Raw genomic sequence first — 12093 nt, forward strand, 5'->3', positions numbered from 1 at the left:
CCCAAAGTGCTGGGATTACAGGCATGAGCCACTGCACCCAGCCTGTTTGTGGAACTTCTATCTGAAAGTCTAAAAATAACTCTAATATGCCAAAAATCTTCATCCAGTTCTGCTACATGTTCTCTATCTAACCATAGTCTGGAAACCTGGATACCATCATCTCTTTGATTCCCTTTATTGCTTCCTCACCAAGTGTGGTCCACTTTGACTCTTCTATGTTTCTTTAACGCAGCCACTTTTCCCCATCTCTCCTGTTGTGGCTATAGACTATGCTGGCATCATGTCTTTCCTATAGTACTGCAACAACTTATCTCCCTGTACCCATTATAGGTCCCCTCTAGTCTCTCTTTCTCCAGACAAGCAGGAATGGTCTTATATCTTAAACGGGTTATTTATTTACAGGGTGGTGAGAGGGGTGAGAGGCAGTTGAGTGTGGTTATAAAAGGTCAACATGAGAGACCTTGTAGTGATGATGCTGTTCTGTATCTTGTGTCAGGAGAAACTGGACAAATGGTGGTACACTGGGATTATTTCTTGCAACTGCATATGAGTATACTTTTATCTCAATAAAATTTCAGTGAAAAAAAGACTACTATCCTGTTTGAAACTCTTCAGTGCTTTCTTCTTCCTCTTAGAATATTCTAAGACTAAAGTCCTTCATACAGTGTTCTGTGATCTGCATCATCTGGCTTACCTCTCCAGCCTTGTCTATTTGATACCAGTTTCTTACTAGCTGTCTGTGTTCCAGACACACTGACCTTCTTTCACTGTCTTCAATATGCTGGGTTCTTCTCACAGCTTTCCTTCTGCCCAGGATATTGTTAGGATGTCACAAGATACCCAGGATTTTTTTTTATAGCAACCATAATTTGTATACACACGTTTATTTGTGTGGTTCTTTAATTAATGTCTTTTACTAGACTCCCTGGGGGCAGGGTCTGTGTCTTTCTCCCCAGCACACAGTACATGTAAGAAATGAAAGACCGTTTTTCTCTGTCAACCCTTGCTGTCTTATTGGCATTTCAGGAGGACCTTGGATACACAGGCCAGGAGAGTAAGGTCCTAATCCAGAAATCTAACTTATGCTTTCCTCTCAGACCATGAGTTTGAATTTCTCTAATATTGAGAGATATGATACCATATCTAAAAATAAACTCTTTCAGGTCACAGGGGCATTTATTAGAGGAGGGACAGGGTATGACTGAGCAAGGTGAGTACTCTTATCCTGATGTCTGAATCTACCAAAGAGCCCCACCTCAGGCTCTGGCTTGCTGCTTTCTGGGAGAGGGCCAGCCTTGGATATTTGGGTGTGTGGAGTTAATTTGGAGCTGAAATTCATCGGCTTTCTGAAGGGTCGTGGCTCTTTTCATTGGCGTGGCAGAATCCTATGTTACCATACTGAGTCTTGGCCTACCAAAAATAATGTCTCAGTTGTATGAGTGTGGGTGTATGATTTGGTGACTAGGAATTGCTAGTGTTCTTAGTTGTGAACAATAGAATCTATTCCAGGTAGTTTAAATAAATAGTAGGAGGTATTGGTTAGCGCTTACAATTTTTGCACATGGAATTTCTGGAAAGACCAGACAACTAATCTTGGAATCTGACACAGGCAGAAGCAGTGCAATCAGGAGAAATGCTCAGTGACACTGAAGGACTGTTTGGGCAGAGGGCCACGGCTGCTGCTGCTCACCGTGAAGTTAGAGATCAGACATCAGAACTTCTGCTAAGTTGCTGCAGAAAAACTATGTGCCTTCCTGACAGACTGTGTTTGACGCGAGAGCTCTGTGGCTTCCAGATTACAGTGTGCCACTTCAGGCTCTCAAGTCTTGCACAGGTGTACCTGCTTGTTAGAAACTGTCACGTGTGAGACCTTAGCTACAGGGGAATCCAGAAATACAATTTTTTAGCTCTCCAGTCTAGTGTGCAAGAAAGTGTGCTAGAACCTGATGATGTGTGAGCTATTCTTCCTTGTCTGCTGTAGAAGGTTAAAGGTTGACAGACCTCCTTTGCCAGTGAATGTTTTGCTTGAATTTAGTGCAAATGATTGAGGTTGGCACTACCTATTAGGAATTTAACATGGAAATATATAACATGAAACAAGGTCATGTTGTTCCTTTAGATTTTAAAGTGGTAGATTTTGCCTGTACTGAGTTATGTAATTTATAGATCTATTTGGTTTTGCATAATACCCATATATTTGCATACTCATTTGTGGAATGTTTTTATTATGATCACCAAATGTGGGCTGTCTTGTACTAAGATGAGACCTAGTCATACAACACAGCCTAAGACAGATCAGGGAGCTCACAGACTTGATGTGGTAGTGTTTTTCAATAGAAGTATGCATTAAAATCAACTTGTTAACAAATATAAGTGTGGGACTCCAAATTTACATGTGTAGTGTCTGCCACATCCACCAGCATGAAGTTCCCAAAGGAGAAAGGTATACAGAAAGTCGAGGGATTTGCTTTTTTAGCACACTCTCATGTCGATTCTTAATGGTTCTTCCTTGGTGAAGAACCACTTATTCAGTGGGTCAGTAGTAACCATTTTATTTTGTTGTTGTTGAAAACGTTGGACTGTGTTTAAATTTGCAGCCATTATTTCCCACTTTAAAGAGTTTTGAAAATGGATGCTTCTTTTACAGGGGCAGAGTTACCAGGGCAGGTTATCTCCATGGCAGCTTCTACTCTGGCAAACTTGGCCATCTCTATCACAGGGTATGAATCAAGCAGTGAAGACCAGCTCTCCACTCAGCCTGCAGGTGACTGATGTTCTGGTGACATTCAAGGTTATTCTGGAAAATGAAATGTACATAGAATGTAAAATTTAGGACACTAGCATCACAAAATGCTACTTCTGCTGATCCTTCATTTATTCTCTTTGGTTCCTTTTTTTATGCCCTTTTCCCTCTCATCTTCGTTCTCATATATCATGTTTTAAATACATTTAATTATTTACCTTTTTGAGTTTCTGATCTTAGTTCTTTGTTCTTTCCTTTTTAAAAAAAGGCTTTTCTTATTTTTCTTCTGTTCTTCATTCCTTTCTTTTTATTTTCCTTTTCTCAGTCTCCATTTACCTTTCCCACATTTCCCTCCACTTTTTGCATATCTTATCTTGATTTCTTATTTTCCATTTCTTTCTTCTACAACTGTCAGTTCTCCTCCATGATTTTATTTTACCCTGTCTCTTCCTGTTGTTTTTTCTTTCTTTTGTTCCCTTTTCCCAGCTCTCTTTTTGGGGAGGACTTTTATTTTCCATGTTGCAGTCATCCATTTCTCTGTCATTCTTTCTCTGAAAGTTTGCATGCTTCATGTGTTAATATGTTGACCCCTAAAACAGACCTCTCTGATTGTTTTGGACTCATTGTCATGTGTGGCCTGGCTTTGGGAATTGCAGGCTCCTGAGGGATCCAGCTGGTAGATATACCAGCTATAGAGTCATGCTGTTCTCTTGAAGAGTTCTGGAATGTAAAAGGCCACCTTAGTCTGTGCTTAGAGGTCCATTAGTGCCAGAGGTATTTGGAGTTAGGCAATATTTAGAGTGAATTCTCCTTGAAGAACTGACTTTTGAAATGTCAGCTAAGAGAAAGGAATTTGGTGTAGTAGGAACACTTATTTTTCTTGCACATGGAATTATGTTTCCAGAGTGGAGAGGAAATGATGTTTTGGTTTTGGACTCTTTCTTCCAAATATCTGTCAAACCCACCAACATGAAGTTTCCAAATTAGAAAGCTACTTAGAGCAGAGTCAAACAAAAGCATCTGTTAACTAGCTTGGGCTTTAGCCCTGAACTTGTAAGGGTAGAATGTTGGTCCTGGTGAGGTGAGCTGACTTACCAGGGTGCAAGTGTTCTCAGTAGTAAAAATTTATTAATAACTGAACATTTAACATGAAAAACATTAAGGAAATTATGATACAGCACTTAGTGGGCTACTGTGTGGGTGGTTGCTTATGAAAATTATGAAACAACAGGGAAGTCATTCATTTACATATTTAGTGAGCACCTCCTGCATATGAGATACTATTGTATGTGCCAGGAATTCAGTGGAGGGAGAACAAAATAGACAAGGTCTTAGCTCTGGTGGAGCTGACGTTCAGCTGAAGAGAAAGAATGAGAAAGGATAAGTAGAACATGCTACGACTAAGTAAAAGACCAGGGGGAAAATGTGAGGTTGGGATTATGGGAGTTCTTATTTCTTTTCTCTTTTTTCTAGACTTTCTGACATATGATACTTTTGTAATTAACAATCCACATGTTCAACATGACATACTTTATTGTAATTAACATTTTTTTCTAATGAAAGGCAAAATGCAAGTTTTAGGATCTTAATAATTTTCATTATTATAGTATATATAGAGTAATACTGCTTTAGGAGTTATGTAATTTCTGATGTATGTGGTATATCTTATTAAAACTAGGAAATAGAAATAATAACACCCTATAGTAAAACGTAACATGGTGGTTGTATTGTTAGGAAATGGTGTCTTATGTGAAATAATCCAGTATGGTTTCCTTTATTTGAAAATCCTCACCCGAGAAATCTGTCACTGTTTTTGTATCTCACTCATGTTTTATATCTTCTATCTGTTTGAAAGCCCTGGGTTCTTGTAAGATCAGTTCGTTCCATTTTAGGTGAAATAACACTGAAAAGTCTTCTTGTGTCAGAAACGGTTATAAATACATCTAATCTAAAGTTCTATTAAAAGAAGAGGGATTTTTAAATATAGAATTTCTAGTATATGTTAGCATTTGTTTCTTTAAATAGTTTGAATAAGTTTTATGGGATAATTATAATTCTCAGCTACTTTGTCATGTATTTTGTTTTAATGACTCCCAATTCTATCACCAACTAACTTACTCTTCTAGATTCAAGCTCTGTTGGCATTGTGATTCTCCACGTTTTTCAGTGCATATGCAAACATGGGTCCAAATAATTTTGTCTTTTTTAACCCAATGTAATCATACCATATCAGCACATTTTGAAGGCCTGAAACAGGCTAGCCTAACGAGTGGCTCTGTATCCCATTTCCTCATGTGGACTAATACGGTGTGTGGTGTTTTTCTTTCCCTTTTCAGAAGCATTGGACAGGGGAGAATCCCCTCCAACGTTGTCCACCTCCCCTTCACCCTCCTCCCCTTCACCCACTTCCCCTTCACCCACTCTGGGCAGACGAAGGCCTGAAATAGGAACATTTCTTAGAAAGAAGAAAACTAGTGACATCTACTTCGTTTCTCTGGTTTGGGCCATTGTCGTCGTGCAGATCTGGTTGAACCTGTGGATTGTACAGTTGCTGCCAGTGCCGATTGCAGGTTGTTATCTGGTTAAGTACTATCTTGTCTTGTCTTTGAAGATTTTTTTCTTCTTTTTTTACTTTTGGATTTTAATATTTGAGATAAATTTACTGTCTTGCAAAGTAAAACAGTCTTACGTTTGCATTTAAATAGTAAACACCATTTTGTTAATTTATTATTTTGATGCATCTTTAATATTTCACTTTTTTTTTCTTTTTTCTGTTTTTGAGACCGAGTCTCACACAGGGTGGAAGTGCAGCGGCGTGATCTTGGCTCACTGCAAGCTCCGCCTCCCAGGTTCACGCCATTCTCCTGCCTCAGCCTCTCAAGTAGCTGGGACTATAGGTGCCCGCCACCATCCCCAGCTAATTTTTTTTGTTTTTGGTAGAGACAGGGTTTCACCATGTTAGCCAGGATGGTCTCGATCTCCTGACCTCATGATCTGCCCACCTCTGCCTCCCAAAGTGCTGAGATTATAGGCGTGAGCCACTGCGCCCAGCCAATATTTCACTTTTAAGCTCAGAAAATGTGTTTAGCCTCTTACAGTTTCATGTAGTATTTGAGATTAATAGCTCCATGTAGAGATTTGACTGATTAGCCATCCATGATTCTGTGGAGGAGAATGTTAACAATCATCTGTGTTTTGGAATTTGAAGATCGAATGATTTTTTTTTCTTTTTTTTTTGAGATGGAGTCTCGCTCTGTCACCCAGGTTGAATTGCGGTGGCGCGATCTCGGCTCACTGCAGCTTCCGCCTCCTGGGTTCAAATGATTCTCCCACCTCAGCCTCCTCAGTTTCTGGGACTACAGGCACGCGCCACCTCCTCTGGCTAATTTTTTGTATTTTTAGTAGTGATGGGATTTCACCATGTTGGCCAGGCCGGTCTCGAATCCTTACCTCAAGTCATCTGCTCACCTCCGCCTCCCAAAGTGCTGGCATTACAGGAGTGAGCCACTGCACCCAGCTGAGATTGAATGATTTTTGAGAGCTACTCTTAGGGAAGCACATTTTACCTTGCCTTTTTAATTCAAAGGAAATGTAGGTTTTGAGAAATATATGTATGTAAAGTCTTGTGATTTGTTTGACAGAAAAATTAAATTACATGTATGTATATATTATATGTATTACATCAAAATGGAATCCTGATTTTCCATAATCCATGAAATCAGGTCTTTGTATCTTAATGCTGTGGTAATTTAAGGCCCACCAGTTTTAATTCTGTCTAAAACTGTCTTTCTTCTAAGACTAGATAAAGAAGAGTTTTCTCTGACAGGTGCGTTGTAGAAACATCTTTTACCTAATACTTTCCTGATTATTTGGGCTTTCCTCTTGCGGCAGCCATATTTTGTGCCAAATTCATTGAGTCCTCAATGGCTGCTGTGGATTTTGCCATCTGGGTACCTCCTACATTTGATTACCCCTTATTTCCTATGTCAGGGTTTTTCATATTGATTAAAACGTAATCTGATTTTTGAAAGCTATTCTCCACCGTAGTCTAAAAGTCTAAACTTATTGGCGCATTTACCTTCTAGATCATTAGTTTTCATCACTTATTTTTATTTTTCCTCACTAAATTGGATAGTTAATTGAATAGGCATTATTTTTTTAACATTTATTATGACCAGAGCACAGTATAGTAGTGCCTGTCCTCAGGGAGCATACAATATAAATGGTTGAAGTGTGTATCTGTTTTTTTTTTTTTTTTTTTTTTTTGAGATAGGGTCTCACTTTGTCACTCAGTCACCACAGCCTTGATCTCTCAGGCTCAAGTGATCCTCCTGCCTCAGTCCCCCACCAGATAGCTGAGGCTACAGGTGCGTGCCACTGGCTTTTTTTTTTTTTTTTTTGAGACAGAGTCTTGCTCTGTTGCCCAGGTGGGAGTGCAGTGATGCGATCTCGGCTTATTGCAAGCTCCGCCTCCCAGGTTCACGCCATTCTCCTGCCTCAGCCTCCCAAGTAGCTGGGACTAGAGGCGCCCACCACCACGCCTGGCTAATTTTTTGTATTTTTAGTAGAGACGGGGTTTCGCTGTGTTAGCCAGGATGGTCTTGATCTCCTGACCTCGTGATCCGCCCACCTCAACCTCCCAAAGTGCTGGGATTACAGGTGTGAGCCACTGCACCTGGCCACCACTGGCTGTGTTTTTTGTATTTTTTGTAGTTTGCCATGTTGCTCAGGCTGGTCTCAAACTCTTGAACTCAAGCAATCCTCCCACCTTGGCTTCCCAAAGTGCTGGGACTACAGGTGTGAGCCACCGTGCCCGGCCTATATCTGGTTCTTGTGTCCTCAAACAACTTCTGTTAGGCAGTTCGAATAAGATACAGCTTTAATTAAGCAAGTCAGAGAGCAGATACCATCGCCATGCTTCCTGTTAAACTGAGTGGAGCAGTTTAAATTGCTCTTCTAGATTGTTCCATACTTTGTTTTTTTCCAGATGATTTTACTCTGCTGGCAAACTCTGTCAGATGCTGTTGCAACTCTCTTTTCCTTAAAGTTTGTTAGCAGGAATTTCATTTCTCTTAGTTGTAGCTTCATCTTCTGGTCACCATAGGAATTTGACATGATCTTGGGAGAGCAGGCTGTGAATAATGTGGCCCCTAAAAGCTTTTCTACAGCTTGTAATTACCTGGACTTAGTGAAACTATAGGAGCTCTTCTAGGACTTTTTTAGGGATTTAAAAATGGTAGTAAAGAAATTGTGGAACTTGTGTGTAACACTGAGCTCATGGTTCAAAACAGCAAATTGTGAACCTTTAGGTTATAAGGCCAGAGCTATGAACACAAATTTCTAGAGTTAGAGAAATTATATACTGATTGAGATCCAGGGTCCAAACTTCAAGGCAAGCCTCACAGTTGAGTAACACTTCCTTCTGGCCCTACCACCTTCTTAATTGGCTTCTAATAGGAAGCTTAACCTCTGCTTGAAGGCCACTTCACTGCCCAACTCCAGGAGGAGATGGTGTGGTCTGAGAGTGGTCCCCACTGAAGTTGCAGTGCACAGCCTTGGGCCATTTGTCGCAGCCCTGCTAGTACTCAGCTTGCTTCTCTATTGAACCCTGGCATCTGTTCAGATGTTGAGAGCAGCATCAAATGGGGAAATAGGAACAACATTGCTCTGCAGTGGTACAAAATCATGATGCGTATGGAATACCTTATGCTTTTCTGGTCACTAAATAACGAGCAACCAAGGAAAACAAGAAAATTTGAAAAGCCAAGGAGATGAGGAAACGTCAGGGTTTTGTATTCTTTACTCAGGAAGGGGGAAAATATGTGAGGGGCCAGAATTATAGTCACTGAAATCTTCACAATAAGAGTATCTTATGTTTATATGGGCCATAACATAATCCCAGACTCTTCAAGGATTCAGACTTCATGAAGAAGATAATATATAGGCAGTTGGGGATGGTTTGAAAAGTTACATTGTCCAGTTCCATCTGTGTGGAATAGTTTGAGTCCTACCCTGCATTTTAACATTGATCTTCTTTTTAATACTAGTTTTACTATTTTAGAAAGGTCATGTGAAATTAAGGAACCTTTTCATGTTACAACTTGTTAATGTATATCTATAATGTTTATATTTGTATTTTTTACCTTTTTTTAGTCTGGATACTCAAAAAGCTTGTCATTCACTTTGGAGTTGTGGACTTCCTGGAGAAACACTACCATGTGTGGTGGGGTGTTACAGAAAGCTTCCTGAAGGAGCGGCAGGGGGCTCTCGCACCTTGGCCCATTGTCGGGCTTGGAAAATTCTTATTAAAAGTTGATAGCAAGGTATTGTATTTTAAGGACTTGGGCTGTCTTAATGGAGTTAATATATTTCATGGTTTGAAATCTTCCATTCCATGTGTTTATATTGTAACTGTTGATAACACGTGTAATATCTAATTCTATGATGAAAGTTTAACGTTTAAAATTATGGTTTACACAAGGATAAGATGGGTTTACTTTAAATAAGGCTTGTGTAAGTATTTTTTCCTCATAAAAATGGGAGAAATGGATCTTCTGATTAAATTCCCTTATTATATTAGGACCAAATTGAAATCCAGAGAGGTTAAGCGACTTGCCTAAAATTATGTAGCTAGGCAGTGGCTCAGTTTAGTGAGTATTTTTGGAGTAATTCCCATATGTCAGATACTATATTAAGTCCTATGGAAAATCAGATGAATCCTGGAAAACCAGATACAGAAGCCTTGTTTGTTGGGGAAAGACAGCAATTCATAAAAATTCAGAGATGGTGGTTAGATTTGGAGCCTTAGTGGTTAAAGAGCATGGACTATGAATCCATTAACTTTCCTAACCTTTCTGTGCTTTGGTTTCCATACCAGTAAAATAGGTACAATAGAACCTACCTCCTAGAGTGGTGGTAAGGGTTAAATGAGGTAATATATGTAAAATCCCTAGATCATTGCCTGGTACACAGTAAGCTCTATGTAAGTATTAGGAATTTATGTAGGAAAAGTGTGTACAGGATACAGTGGCAGCACTGAGCAAGAAATGACTCACTGTTAATAGGGTATGAGAAAGGGAACGGCAGCGGAGGAAATGATCCTGGAGCAAGTTTTGAAGCACAGGTGGGAGTTTCTTAGGTAGACATGGCCGGAAGGGCAAGCAGGCGGAGCAGTGCAAAGGCATGGAGACACTAAGCCTATGGGCATGCAGGTTATTTTATGTATTTTTAATTGTTGGATTCCCAACAAAGATGTGGTTATCATTTCAATCATTATATATCTTAAAATTCTCTTGATTTTAAAACTTTATTGTGTTAGTTTTTCCATCCCTAGTTTTTCCTTTGTCTGGGACAGTTACCTTCTCATGCTTTCCTTTTCTTTTCTTTTCATACTGTGATTGCATTCTCTAATGATATTCCACTGTTCTTATCTTCTCTTTCTCACCTTACCCACTATCCTCAAGCTCTGGCACTGGCTAAATAAGAAGGTAAATGAACATCCAGATGTTGGTTTTTACTATTGAATTCTGTAATGCCCCCGTATCGCCTTTCTCACTGTTTCTGTCCATGTGTCAAACTAAGTTTTTGTTTTCAAGTTTTAATTATAAGCTATGGAAGGTCGTGAAGCATGAATACTATCACAGTATAATTTGCTAAAAACTCAGCAAAGGCTGTCTATGATATGGATGGCATCTCCTTGCTCAAGTGTAAGAAGTTCTGTCTCCTAGTCCTTTTGTCCACTGTAAATGATTTTCATTCCTTTTCAGTTATGTAAATGTGGCTTAGCCTGACATTCTAGTCTCCTTTGATGTGTGAAAACACGTTAGGCAATAGTTATTGTAAGGGCAAGAGAGAACTCTCTGTTTGCTACTTTTTCTATAAAAGACACAGGAATTTTTAAAAAAGACAAATCTGTGAATTATTTGTATGGTTTCCTTGGCAGATAATTTTATATGTTGTCTTTTTTTAAAATAACTAGTATTTCAGAATTTATTTTTAACTTAAAACAGATTGTAGTCATGACCTGTGACATCGAATTTTGTATTTTCTCCAAGGTATGAGGTTGTATCTATGGTAAATGCTTCACATGATTGGCATGGCATTATAATTCAGTTTTAATAACTTCAGTAAAGGCTAATCCAGATATATTAGGAATGTTCTACCTTGACATATAGTCACATATTGTAATGTTTAAATTAATTTTAATGAATCAAATAGCCAGGCATGGTGGCACACACTTGTAGTCCTAACTACCCAGGAGACTGAGGCAGGAGGATTGTTTGAGCCCAGAAATTCAAGGTTGCAGTGAGCAATAATTGCACCATTGCACTCCAGCCTGGGTGACAGCAAGACCCTGTTTCTTAAAAAAATGATAATTTCAATGAATCTCTAGGACAGATAGCAAGAGATGACATCATTTATATATGTTGTGTTTAAACATAATAAAACTCTCTCTATATATATGTCTTTTGTGGAAATATTATATCAGGCCTTAAGAAAGATGTGGTACTTCTTGAAAATAGATCAAAATGAGACTTTTGGATGGGTTAGGATTTCATTTTTTTCTGTTGAAATGGAGGAGAGGGGAGACTTTTTACAATACCTAAAGTTTTAAACTTGGGTTGGAAAGAAGCATTATGTAAAATAAACACTCCCACAGTCTCACATGGTTGTATATATATCTCCATTCCCTATAAAACTAGTATGGGTAAGCGAGTTCAATCCTTGGCAAATGATGTGCAAATATAAGTCACGTTTTAAAATTTTGACCAAAGAAGGTGGTTTCTAAAAAATTTTTATTTGTTTCAATTATCTTTTAGAGACAGGGTCTTGCTCTGTTGCTCAGGCTGGAGTGCAGTGGCACAATGAAAGCTCACTGCAACTGTGAACTCCTGGGCTCAAGCGATCAAAGTAGGTGGTTTTGTACTTTTCTTCAATTTGTGTTATATTGAAATGAAATTGCCCTCAAGAGATGGGGAAAGGAGAACTAAATTCATTGGATTAAATTTGATTTAACCTTCAGTGGACTAAATGAGCTAGATTACCTAATTTGTGAGCCAAATTCATAACTGAATCATTGAGTTAATTTTAAAAGATCTCTAAGATCAAGTACCTTTTTTCTTTCCTTTGATGATTCCATGTAACATAGTAAAGCATTGGTGTAAAGATAGAGTAACTGCTTGAGATTTTGAGTAGGTATATTCCAAGAAAGGACATACATAAGTTGAGAACTATTTTATTATATTACATCACATCTCAAAGTCAGAAAATTGCAGCACTGGGTAATTTTGGTATGTAGAAATTTCAAGTGGAGTGAATTAGGAAACCAATTCGAGAGAAGAGAGGGTGAG

General features: G+C 38.8%; 1 protein-coding gene across 4 annotated transcripts in view; it reads left to right on the plus strand.

Annotated features, from left to right (window-relative positions):
• Nucleotides 1-12093, plus strand: part of TMEM245 (transmembrane protein 245) — a 106096-nt gene that overhangs the window by 24670 nt on the left and 69333 nt on the right. Inside the window, exons 4-7 of one of the 4 annotated variants that reach the window (XM_015117134.3) lie at nucleotides 2648-2764; nucleotides 5080-5313; nucleotides 8897-9066; nucleotides 10207-10230. In XM_015117134.3, coding sequence (XP_014972620.1) covers nucleotides 2648-2764; nucleotides 5080-5313; nucleotides 8897-9066; nucleotides 10207-10230 — 545 coding nt within the window. The remainder of the gene's footprint in view (nucleotides 1-2647; nucleotides 2765-5079; nucleotides 5314-8896; nucleotides 9067-10206; nucleotides 10231-12093) is intronic. The other 3 variants (XM_077968369.1, XM_077968370.1, XM_077968371.1) reach the window with 3 other exon arrangements.

Source organism: Macaca mulatta, chromosome 15 (genome assembly GCF_049350105.2).
Source record: "Macaca mulatta isolate MMU2019108-1 chromosome 15, T2T-MMU8v2.0, whole genome shotgun sequence".
Classification (NCBI taxonomy): Eukaryota; Metazoa; Chordata; class Mammalia; order Primates; family Cercopithecidae; genus Macaca; species Macaca mulatta.